Here is a 13,406-nt window from a genome sequence, read left to right on the forward strand (position 1 = left end):
CTACTTTCTATAGCTCTCACAAGCTCTGTGCTCCACTATTACAAATTAATGTTAAAACATTTCAGGCTGAAGAAAGCAGAACTGAAATCCCATTCTGAGTCATTGAAACTCTATGGGTAATCCACATTCCCTTGACTTGCTAGGAAAATAGGCAATTGTTTGTCAACTCCTTTAAGTTAAAAAAAATACATGCAGATAACAAAACAAACAAACAAACAAAAACCCATTGTAAAATGGATCATGTTGGTGGGATGGCCACAAAACATGTTTTATCGTCAGCTGTATAAACCTGTAAATATTGTTTTGTGACCAGATTTAGTTGATAGATTTAAATAGGGTTGTAGAGAAATTACCTCTGAGTATAGGACTCATCACAATGCATCCTATATATGCTCTCATCTCATACATTCTTATGTATGACTTCATGTCTTACTGATCTTTTTATTTCTAGTATAGTGCTTACTATCTGTAGGTATTTCATAAGTGCTCTTGAAATTGAATTATGGAGTTATAATTATTTATCTAGATTGTAAGCTCTATGAGGGTTAAAAGCTGAGTTTTGTTTACCTTTGAGTCCTTGACAATCCCAGTACATTGCTTGCATAGCTAAAAGTCTTCAAAATGTTTTTGTTGAATTGTGTTCTTGAAGGTAGATTGGTTCTCCTGCTATGGAAATAATGTAGGAAATAGTAATTATTCTTAAATTCAGAATCTAAATGCCTTTTGAGCCCTTAGCTAAACATTCAGTTCATTATTTCACAAATAATAATATTTTTCTTATTGGGCTATGTAGAATGCTAAATGCTATTGTCCTAAACTTTGATGGATATCATTAGAACAGATTTATTTTCCATACACTATATCCAGACACTTAATCTGTTATCCTGTTTAATCCTCATACGAAGCCATAAGGGAAAACTATTTATTTCACATTTATATATAAGGAGACTGAGACTCGGAGAGTTTAAATAACTTCTCCAATTTGTCAAATCAACAAGACAGAATCAGAAATTATTAGACCCATACCTCCCTGAAAGCTAAGTGTATGATCTTTCTTACTCTACCATCGTGCTTCTAAGAAACAAAGCAGAAAAAGTGTTACTTAAAATACATTTTGAAAATTATCTATGATTTTGAAAGAACAAATTTTGTGGTAGCATGATTATAGGTATCCAAGAAGTATTGAGTATTCTCAATATATTGGAGAGATTAGTATTTGAGGGACTAAAATTAAATTTTAGAGGGTTACTGGTCAACAGAGAAATGTACACTCATCCTAAACATCTATCTCACATTTCTCTCTTCTTTAAGAATACTAGACAATTTCAAGAATACTGTTCTCATTACCCTGGTCTGTTCTCACTTTTGTTTCTGGAAGACGGGATCCTATTTTTCACTGTTCCATAACCCAAGTGTACGTGGAATGGGGAAAAAAGGGAGAGACTGCATCCCTTTATGATTAGTTAGGGAACATTAACATAGGTAAAGAATCAAGCAAAACAAATGTCCTTAAAATTCGCCTTCTACTCTGCAGAACAGTTTTGTTGATTGGGACATATTAATAACTCTGTAAGAGAGGTCTGTTTTTATTTTAAATAACTGTATCAGTTTTAATGTTGTCAGTAGTATGTTCTGAAGAATGAAATGAGAGCTTGGAATACTTTTGTTGATGGATACGCAGAAGTATTTTAGTGAATAATTACCAAGAGAAACGTCTCTACTATAATCGTTTTGTGGTTTTATTTTTTTTGGTAGACAAAATATGATTAGGACTTAAAATAAACCTGTGCTTCATGTCATTACTGTCAGAATTTCTTTAGTTTTTCAATGATTTCAGTTTAGTGAGTGAGTGTGTATGTGTGTCTTTGTGTATGTGTGTGTGAGAGAGAGAAGGTGTCCCAAAAGGCAAGTTGTTTTCTTGACAATAAAATGTCAGTTGGTCTAGTCATGGTCTGGTGCTAATTACTTTGTTTTTTTATTGTAAGTAATTTGTTTAAATTTTCTTCCAGTCCCACCTTTGCCCATGCAGAAAATAAAGAGGGCTTTGTGTTTGTGTGTGTGTCTTCATTTTGTTTGGTCATTACCGTTCTTGCATTTGTTTTCCAGTTCTGTCTTCTGTCAATTTGATTCAACTAATATTTATTAAACACTATAAAGTATCAGAAACATTAAAATAATGGATAATTCTACACATATCTTTTCTTTTTGGCAGCAAAATTGCTCACCCTCAACTGGCTGTGGGGCTGAGCTACATTTTAGCTTTAATGGTCACTCTTTTTCACAGTCATTTTGCTAATGTGTCAAATTTGTAGTTCAGCTGTTGTGCTATCTGGTAGTTTCCATTCACTTTTTATCAAAGACAGGTAAATCATATGAGAAACAGGCCTAAGTGATACTCGTCATGGCATGATACCACAACATGACACTTAGAGATGTCTGCTCTGTTAGAGGTTATGGTTACTTGGTTGGATGTTTTTGCTCTCCTAACAAATTGTTCACGCTTTGAGAGGGAACATTGCACAGAGCTATAGTAGTTGCTTGACAGAATTTTCAAGGAGCAGGTGACAAAGAATTGGGAGGCAAAGATCTAGCAAGGACTCAAACTTGAATTTGCTCTGTTACTTTTGGCAAGCCAGTTGTTCTTTTTGTGCCTTGGATCTTTGATCTCTAAAACAAGGGAGTTGAATCAGCCCAGAATTTTTTATTTTTATTATTATTTTTAAACTTCTGATTACTGTGAGGCATAAGGGGAGAAGCCAGAGATATTCCAACCCCGCTATCACAATGCTTAGCACATTACAGTGTTCAATATACATCAGCTGAATTGAATTTTTTTGGTTAAAACCTTGGGTGAAATATTGATGTATAAGACAAATAAAAGCAGAGCTACTTTTGTCAGAGAGGGGTGGGAAGTACAACAAGGCATGGAGTCAAGCCCTGTGGACCACCCCTTATCTCTATTTTCATTTCACCTGCCTGGTGGGGCACTGTGGAAATCATAGGGCTTTAGGCAACACAATTTTAAAATCAAAGAACTTGATAAGCATATAATTTTTTCTGGCTCTAGCACTCTGTGATTTCTCTGCTAACTTGGAGTTGTCACATGAGAGTAATATAAAAGGTCTTAAGAATGAACCTTATGCCACAGGGTGGGTGGTGGGTTTAGGTGGAGAACCACACAACCATTTTATATTTCTGAACAAATGTGCTGCGTATGGATTCTATTATCTTTCTCTACAGATCTTTTCTTTTACTATAAATTGGTGTAGGATGTGTTTGAACAGGGAACGTTTCTCTCAGCTGCTTTCTATAACAAACTCTTGAATTGTCTACTCCTAACTACATAATCACAAGATTTTATAAACTGAATTAATTTACTGAATAAACTCATGATTTTGATACATAGTTACTTTTGAAATTCACTGAAATCATTTGATAAACAGAGTCTAATAAATGTGGGTTTTGACCTATTAATGATGAACTATTTTGCCAACATTTAGGGAGTAATCTGCTTATTTAGCTAGTAGGAGAATAAAAAGCTGTTAAGACTACTTTAGGCAAGAAATAAGAGTATTTAAGCTTAATCAAAGTCATGTCAGATCTTTGAGAATTTCAAAGCCATTGATCCCATTCTATTGCTCCAACTTTCCTTTCCCCTTCATGCCCATCCCTGTGTTAAGTATTAATGAAGATGGATGAATAATACATTCAATTGGTTAGGAACAAAAGCTACTGATCCTATGTGAGGTTGGTTTCCCAAACCAGGACTCTTAAAACTCATCTCTATTTTTCTGAGTCGGAGTGCATCATCCCCTTGCACTGAGTGTGTTTTCTGTTGAAGAAAGATGGGGGTGAGCTGCCGAAGGAGAATGAATTCTTGAATCCTGTGGTGATGAGGACATACGGCCAACTCCTGGCACTGCTGCCTAGATCAGCCTTCTAGTTACCAACCAAACTGGCAGGTCCTCCTGGCAAGGAAAAAGGAAAGCCCTCAAAGCAAAAACATTTAGTTCATCAACCCTTAATTGATCATTTCTTTACTTGTTACAGAGTGGAAGTTGCAGTGACAGATTTCAAGGGACCTGGGCAATTCAATCAGAGAGGGTGGGGAGGGAGGCTTAATGAAGGAGAAGTGACTACTTGTCTAAAGTCCAAATAGTCCAGTTTAGCTGGGAATGAAGTAGGCAGTGGGAAACCTATCTTCAAGATGCTTGATAGTAAACTCTTAGATCTGCAGGCTGATAATCGATAAATTGATGAGAGCACAGAGCAGAAATGTATGGAAGCTTGAAAACCCAAGAGAGCATGTCGTGCCAATTAGCAATAAATACTATAAAATGTAATGGATAATAGTAACAAGGGGTTTTGACTAAATGGGAAGTATCATTTAAAAATATTATCTTGGTGAATACTTATAGGCATGTTTGAGTGTGCAGCTTGTACTCATTTAATGTCACATTGCTACCCCATTTATAGAATATGTGTGTAAGAAATACTTAATCTAATTATTAAGTTATGGGTTTTGAGGCAACGCGTGATCCAGGGTATGGAAATTAGAAATGGGGTTAAGAAGTTAGTGAAAACATTATGCCAAAAAAAATCGTTGAAATGCATGACACATATATCATATGTAGTTTTGATTAACACGGAGAAAATGTAGGGACTCTTTAAAAAGGAAAATAAGGTAGACATCGAAAATATTTGGTGAAGGACAGTCACATGTTCTTAAGGACTGACCAACCCTGATTCTGTACTTCAACAGCCTTATGTGACTGTCAATTTGGAAGTGTTGTATTTGACTTGTACAATCTAATAGCTTTTCAGCTCGCCTAAAGGTACTACCTGCAATATATAAGTCATTACTTGGTAGAATGCTTTGACACACTACTCTGAGAATGAAAAATATTTGAGAAAACAAACTGTATTCTATCCTTCAGTCCATACAGCATAACTATAAGTCTGTATCATTATTATTGTTTTTCAGCCCCTCTGACTGATAAGCCACCCAAGCTTTTGTATCCTATGGAAAGTAAACTGACGATTCAGGAGACTCAGCTGGGTGAGTAATTCCTTAATTTTAGTTAATACACATTTCTCAATACATTCTGACAGTTAATAAGCCTAGACTGTAACCTGATGTAAGACTCTGAACTGAGCCCATGTGTATTTCAAGGGAGCAAAATTAGAAAATACCAGCCAACATGGCCCATTCCACGCCCTGTACTGCCTGCATTAGGACGAAGCTGGACATATGGATGTAAAAACTCATGTGTTATTTAGATGGTTATTGGGAAATGAGATGGACTGAAGGTTTTACTGATGGTATTATATTGTCATTTTATAAGGACTGGATTGGTTTTAAAACAAGCAATGTGAAACTATTTGACTTATGATATCCATTAATACATTAAAATACAGTTTTTGAAAATTGGGAGGAGAGATGCAGATTCTTTAAAATAAATGTCACCATTACAGTTAAAAATCATTTTTATCCAATCAAATATAATGGACATTATGCTGGTTAAGTTATAGATAATATATTAATAAAATATGAGCAAGTGGCTTTTGGTTAGATGACTAATAGGTGTGGGACATAAGAACATGGACAGAATATGCTTTGATAAAAATGTCCAGTTGTCCACAAATCAGAATTCTAACATACTTAGCTTAAAGTCTAGAACTTCTGAGTCTAATTTATCTATATTCAGTTTTACCAAATTATGGAAAATTTCTCCCTCTTAATTATAAATATATATAGCACATTCGATTATATTTTTAGTTTTTATTTTTATTTGAAATATAGTATGCATGTATATATTATAAACTTCAGTAGAAAATTCTTTATTTTAGTAGTTTGATATAAGAGATTATCAAAAGTCTAATTTTAACCATAATTTATGTTTGTTAAGGATTTTTTCTTACATTAACCATTTGAGAGTAAAAATGCACTTACTGTATACAACTAAAAATGAATCAATAGCTCATCCCTTAAGTTCCCAGTGTTATTATTGTTCCTGAAGTGAGAATTTGGATTAAAATTGTAAATCTGTTTCAAAATGAAGATTACAGATGTGATAATCTTTACTAATGGCAAAGGTATAGTGCAGAAAGATGTGGTGATGGTTGTAGAAACTGTAAAATTAGTGTAGTCAATGAATTTCTAATGTTGGAAATACTTATATTTACTAATTTTGAGGCATGAACATATGCAGGATTTATACAAATCAGGGTATTAATATGCTTCTTTGATGATAAACCCAAGCCTTTGAATTAATGCCATATACATGCAAGTGGTATTGTAACTGTCATTATCTTGAGATGGAAGACTACAAGCAGCATTACAGCAATGCTGTATATGACACAAACACCAAGTGAACTGGAGACATCCACCTGGGATTTGAATTCTTTTAAACAACTTTTGTTTTGTTTTATTTTCTGATTCCAGTTCTTAGTGTATAGGAAAAATCATTTGCTAGTTGGAGAAATTTAAGCTTAATCCTTGAATTTTTGAGCAACAGTTGATCTGAACTAACTACCTTGCTAATGTTACTGCAATATGCAACGGTATTGAAATAGGTGAACGGCTGATTGCAAAAGATAAGTGAAAATAGGGAATAATATTAAAAACAAACAACAAAAAATACTCAAGATGCCTAAAATATATTTGTTTTCTATAATATATACTTTGATTTTTCACCTCCTTGTGCATTTAGTTATTTCACTTTCCAGATTTGAAAAAGCTATCAATTTCAACAGGCTCAAAATGGGATATAAAATACTAAGAAAGGGGAGCTGGGTGGAGAGTCATGGGGTGGGAGTAAGGAGGATGGCCAGCATCAATGATGAGGAACCGGTGAGTGGTACCTACTCTTACGAGAAGGTGAGAATCTCCAATGAAATTTCATTGGCCAACAGCTCAGGGATCTGACTCAACCTTGTCCTAAATTGAGGGTTGACTTAGATAAAATCATGAAATGTATGGATTTGTCTTCATCTCCAAATTCTCCTTTCTCTGCCATTTTCTGGCCATGCCTACCTTTCCCTTTCCATGTCCCTTGTGTCTTCCTTTTCTTCTAATTCCTTCATCTTCTCAAAACTAGAACAATTCTGATGATGATCATTTAAGCTGTTTCAGTGTAGAAAGCAAAAGTCACAAAAAAGCAAAGTACTTAGGAAAAAATAATATAACAGTAACTAAATTCATATAAAATATGTAAATGGTGGGTTTGAATTTCAATCAATATGTGGTCCCAGCCCACCATTTACATTTTAAGTGGAATCTCTGTGTTACTTCTAAATGTGAAAAAAATAACTTTGTCCCTTTGAAATAACTTTCAGGCATCAGCAAATATATGGACAGCACTTTCTTGGGCCAAAGGCCCAGAAATCACACTGTACAATTCTGAAGGTCAATCCAGGAGGGGAATCTACTTAGTCCTTTCAGGCAGCTGTGGTTAAGAGAATCAAAAGACGGACACCATTGTCTTGCTGAGCTCGAGCCCTGAGGATGTCAGTCAGAGATGTGTCCTTCTTGTTATGGCTAGGAGACCATTTTCAGAACCTTCCAGAACAGATGATGGCAAATTCCATCATTACCAGACTTTCAAGGAGTAGAAATCCATCCCATCCTTGACCTAGTGAGACACATTATACTTTACAATTTAGAATTTACTGAAAATTACCATTAATTACTCATCTAAATACGGTTATTGCTTTATTTAAATTTTTGTTTTGGCTTTAAAATATAATTATACACTTTAATGGTAGCTATTTGGGTGAAACACAGAAAACAATCTTGTTTCTTCTACTTTATATCATAAAAACATTCTGTTCCTATTAAATATTCTTAGAAAAATACAATTTTAATGGCTATATGATATCCAAATGAATGTCCAATAATTTCACATGTATTGCTGTAAATTTGGAGTTTTCCAAATTCCATTATCATAAATAATGAAGTGATGATCTTTACCTATATATTTTCCCCTGACTTTATAATTATTTCAGCAGGACAGATTCCTAAAAGGAAAAATACTGGATAAAAGGAAAGAATTTTGTTAAAGTTTCTTGCTACATATTTTCAGAATTCTTACAAAAGTTGTACAAACTCTTACTAGAATTGTATAATGAGTGTAATAACTTTTTAATCTTTGATAAAACTAATAAAATGATCTTTGTAATATAGAGTTCTTGAAGGAAAAGTCAGTTTCCTTTGATATCATAATCACTTCCTCTGCCCTCTTATTTCTTTCTCTTCAATCACTGAGTAGAGATGGCCTTTCTTTTTTTCAGGGTTATTTACATTTGGAGGGTTTCAAATAAATCTAATCCATTTAAATAAATGTCTATGGTTGATGAAATACAGAAACCTAATTGACTGTCTAAATCTCTATCCATTTTCTTCTCTTGCTTTCCTAACGTTCAACTGAGAACTTCCTCTAGATTCTATGTTTCTTAGTAAAGTGCATAGTAATTTAGTGTGGTACTCTGGGTGCAGGGAATGTCAATAAATACTAATTGATAATAAGGTGTACATACGACAAAGGGCACACATCTCCAAATTTTCTGCAAGAGAAAATAATGAGACTGAACTGAATAAGCTGCCCAGCAGTGCTCTTATTTTTCCTTAATATGTACTTTCATTGGTTAAGTTTGTTAAAAAGGAAACACTTACCTGTCTGAGTGAGTAACAAGTATTCACCAGATTATAACATGTGGAGGAAAGTGGTTGATGACGATATTGAAACCTCAAATTTTTAAACATCTGTTCTGGCAAAGGGACACACATAAAGGCATACCTCGTTTTATTAAGCTTTGCTTTATTGCACTTTGCAGATATTGCATTTTTTTTTTTTTACGAATTGAAGATTTGTGGCAACCCTGCATCAAGCATTTATTGGTGTGATTTTCCAACGGCGTTTGCTCACTTCGTGTCTCTGTGTCACATTTTGGTAATTCTTGCAATATTTTAAACTTTTTCATTATTATTATATTTGTTATGGTGACCTGTGATCAGTGATCTTTGATGTTACTATTGTAATTGTTTTGACACACCACGAACCGTGCCCATATAAGATGGCAAACTTAATCAATAAATGTTGTGTGTGTTCCGACTGCTCCACTGACCCACCGTTCCCCTGTCTCTCTCCCTCTCCTTGGGCCTCCCTATTCCCCAAAATACAACAATATTGAAGTTAGGCCAATTAATAACCCTACAATGGCCTCTAAATGTTCAACTGAAAGGAAGAGTCACAAATGTCTCACTGTAAATCAAAAACTAGAAATGATTAAGCTTAGTGAGGAAGGTGTGTCAAAAGCTGAGGCAGGCTGAAAGCTAGGCCTCTTGCATCAAACAATTAGCCAACTTGTGAATACAAAGGAAAGCTTCTTGAAGGAAATTAAAAGAGCTACTCCAGTGTACACATGAAGGATAAGGAAAGGAAACAGCCTTATTGCTGATGTGGAGAAAGTTTTAGTGGTCTGGATAGATCAAACCAGCGATAACACGCCCTTAAGCCAAAGCCTAATCCAGAGCAAGGCCCTAACTCTCTTCAATTGTATGAAGGCTGAGAGAGGTGAGGAAGCTGTAAAAGAAAAGTTTGAAGCTAGCAGGTGTTGGTTCATGAAGGTTAAGGAAAGAAGTCATCTCCAAACCATAAAAGTGCAAAGTGAAGCAGCAAGTGTTAATATAGAAGCTGTAGCAGGTTATCCAGAAGATCTAGCTAAGACCATTAATAAAGGTGGCTACACTAAACAACAGATTTTCAGTGTAGACAAAACAGCTTTCTACTGGAAGATGTCATCTAGGACTTTCATAGCTAGAGAGGAGAAGTCAATGCCTGGCTTCAAAGCTTCAAAGGACAGGCTGACTCTCTCGTTAGGGGCTAATGCAGCTGTTGACTTTAAGTTGAAGCCAATGCTCATTTACCATTCCAAAAATCCAAGGCCCTTGAGAATTATGCTAAATCTACTCTGCCTGAGCTTTCTAAATGGAACAACAAAATCTGGACGACAGCACATCTGTTTATAACATGGTATTGAATATTTTAAGCCCACTGTTGGGCGCTACTGTTCAGAAAAAAAGATTCCTTTCAAAATATTACAGCTCATTGATGATGCGCCTGGTCACCCAAGAGCTCTGATGGAGATGAACAACGAGATTAATGTGGTTTTCATTACTGCTAACACAATATCCATTCTGCAGCCCATGGATTAAGGAGTAATTTCAACTTTCAAGTCTTATTATTTAAGAAATACATTTCATAAGGATATAGTTGCCATAGAAAATGATTCCTCTAATGGATCTGGACAAAGTAAATTGAAAACCTTCTGGAAAGGATTCACCATTCTAGATGCCATTAAGAACATTTGTGATTCATGGAAAGAGGTCAAAATATCACATTAACAGGAGTTTGGAAGAAGTTGATACCAACCCTGATGAATGACTTTAAGGGGTTCAAGACTTCAGTGGAGGAAGTAACTGCAGATGTGGTGGAAATAGCAAGAGAACTAGAATTAGAGGTGGAGCCCGAAGATGTGACTGAATTGCTGCAATCTCATGATAAAACTTTAACAGATGAGGAGTTGCTTCTTATGATGAGCAAAGAAAGTGGTTTCTTGAGATCGATTCTACTTCTGGTGAAGATGCTATGAAGATTGTTGAAATGACAACAAAGGATTTAGAATGTTATATAAACTTAGTTGGAAAAGCAGTGGCAAGATTTGAGAAGGCTGACTCCAATTTTGAAAGAAGTTCTACTGTGGCTAAAATGCTGTCAGACAGCGTTGCATGCTACAGAGAAATCTTTTGTGAAAGGAAGAGTCGATCGATGCGGCAAACTTCATTGTTGTCTTATGCTAAGAAGTTGCCACAGCCACCCCCACCTTCAGCCACCACCACTCTGATCTGTCAGCGGCCATCAACATGGAGGCAAGACCCTCCACCAGCAAAAAGATGATGATTGCTGAAGGCTCAAATGGTGGTTAGCATATTTTAGCAATAAGGTATCTTTTAATTGTTATGCACATTAGGCTTTTTTTAGACATAATGTTATTGCCAATTACTAGACCACACTATAGTGTAAATATAACTTTTATATGCACTAGGAAGCCAAAAAATTTGTGTGACTCACTTTATTGCAATATTCACTTTATTGCAGTGGTCTGGAACTGAACCTGCAATATCTCCGAGGTATGCCTGTACATGTAACTTTATCCAATTTAACTAAAGGCTAATTAAAGTAAAATATCACACGAGAACTTAACTAGCACACCTCGCCCTGTTACACCATACTATAGTTTGCAGAGTTTTAAATTTCAAGTAGACTGAGAGGAAAATGTCCATACGTTATATAATAGATCCTGATTGACATTTCTATAGGAAAACTCCTTGTCATGCAAATTATATGTTTAATTTACTGTGTTGCTGTTATGAGAGCTTTGGGGGATTTGATCAGAGACGTAAAAGAAACTTTCCACTCCAAACAAATGGACTGAAGGTATATTTTATTATATAGAGGATAGTAAAGGCGATAGTCCACAAACAGATCTGAATAGGTCAAATATTAAGAGGGAAAAACATCAGCTCGACTGGAAAGGGAAAACATCCACATCGACTGAGATAGCAGCAGATTCAAATAGATCATATAATGAGAGGGAAAAACATCAGATCGACTGGAAAGGGAAAACATCCACATCGATGAAGGGAAATGACACAAATCAACCAGAAAGAGAAACACCAGGTTGACCAAAAAGAGAACACCTCAGATCGGTTACTCACAACATCCATGCCCCACTGCAAGGGAGAGTCCCTTCAATTGACACAGCTGGACAGGAATCACTCATCCTGGGCAAGATGTCCCTTCCACAGGTGGAACTCTCACCAGGCCTCGGTCTTCAGCAGTTTATACAAGCAGTTACAGAGTTTACAGAGCAAGCATTCAATGTTCGCATACACAAATGGTTTTCAGTGCCATACGTGCACTGAGCCTCCTGGCTATCGTCCCAGCCTGGCAGTTGTGTATGTGCATTGTTTTACCTGGTTATCGTCCCAGCCCCGCACGGATGGCCAGTCTGCCCCAGGCTGCAACACCCAAAGGACCTTGAAATTTTTACAAATTGCAACTATCTCCATGGGAGAAGGGCCAGTTCCCAACACACAGAAAGCAGCTTTATATTTCTGTGTGTGCTGGTGGCTGTAGGTCAGTGGAGCCACCAAACATGGCTATACTCATGTCAAGACAGTTGTTAAAATAATTAGTTATTGAAACATACTCTACTTCAATGCTTTATATGTTGTGGAACTGTGTGTATAAATATATTGTGCATGGAATGTGTTTTATGACAAATATGCTAGTTGAATTTTTAATCCAGGGAGACCCTATTGGAAATTATTTTATGGAGTGAAAAATAGTCCTCTAACATTTGCTATCTAGTCTATATTTTTATAGCTGTTATTTTCTTGAAACAAAACACAACTTTTCTGAATACTTACTACTCTATCTTACTAAAATTTGGAAACCTCTTTTTCCTTTCTTGTGTAGAGAAGTACTTAATATCAATACCCTAGAAACAAACAATTCAAGTGTTAAATTTGATACATAATTCTGAAAGTGGCAAAAAATACTGTTGATGCTGAAAAATACTTTGTTGCTGAGTTGTGCAAGTGATGCAAATATGACCTTCCTTTCCAGTGGTAGGGAAGTCAACGTTGACTAGGTTTTTCCATCCACAATTACTCTTTTGGTTGTCAGTTGTCGTGAGCAAATGTAATGCTATTGACTTTGGTTTTACTGCACCATAGGGAATGTACAAGACATATTTTCACTGACAAGCTCATATAAAAAAACCCATAAAACTTCCCTTTCGCTCTGGATAAAAACATTGGTATCTGAAGTCCAAGTTTTAGATGAAAAATGATGTACTTGTTGCCCACTTAAGAAAGACATGCAGATCAGCATAGTTCTAGTGCCTGAAAGAAAGCTTGTGAGACATAAATTAGAGCTTCTGGACAAATAGGCATCATAATTAAAGCGTGTAAAGGCAAACGTAGGCTGGTATTATAATATTTAAATTGATGGTGTTCAGTTCTACTCAATCCAAATTTATCATGCCATGATAAATGAAAGTAATACCTCTTGACAGCTGTTGTAGTCTGATATCTTATTTTATTTTATTTTTTTTGTGTGTGTGTGTGTGAGGAAGATTAGCCCGGAGCTAACATCCGATGCCAATCCTCCTCTTTTGGCTGAGGAAGATTGGCCCTGAACTAACATCCATGCCCATCTTCCTCTGCTTTATATGTGATGCCGCCACAGCATGGCTTGATAAGTGGTGTGTCGGTGTGCTCCCGGGATCTGAACCCGTTTACCCCAGGCCACCAAAGCAGAGCATGTGCACTTAACCAC

At 35.9% G+C, this 13,406-nt stretch overlaps 1 protein-coding gene across 1 annotated transcript in view; it reads left to right on the forward strand.

Annotated features, from left to right (window-relative positions):
- Positions 1-13,406, forward strand: part of IL1RAPL1 (interleukin 1 receptor accessory protein like 1) — a 585,053-nt gene that overhangs the window by 307,428 nt on the left and 264,219 nt on the right. Inside the window, exon 5 of the mRNA XM_058535661.1 lies at positions 4,985-5,059. Coding sequence (XP_058391644.1) covers positions 4,985-5,059 — 75 coding nt within the window. The remainder of the gene's footprint in view (positions 1-4,984; positions 5,060-13,406) is intronic.

Source organism: Diceros bicornis, chromosome X, assembly GCF_020826845.1.
Source record: "Diceros bicornis minor isolate mBicDic1 chromosome X, mDicBic1.mat.cur, whole genome shotgun sequence".
NCBI classification, from domain to species: Eukaryota; Metazoa; Chordata; class Mammalia; order Perissodactyla; family Rhinocerotidae; genus Diceros; species Diceros bicornis.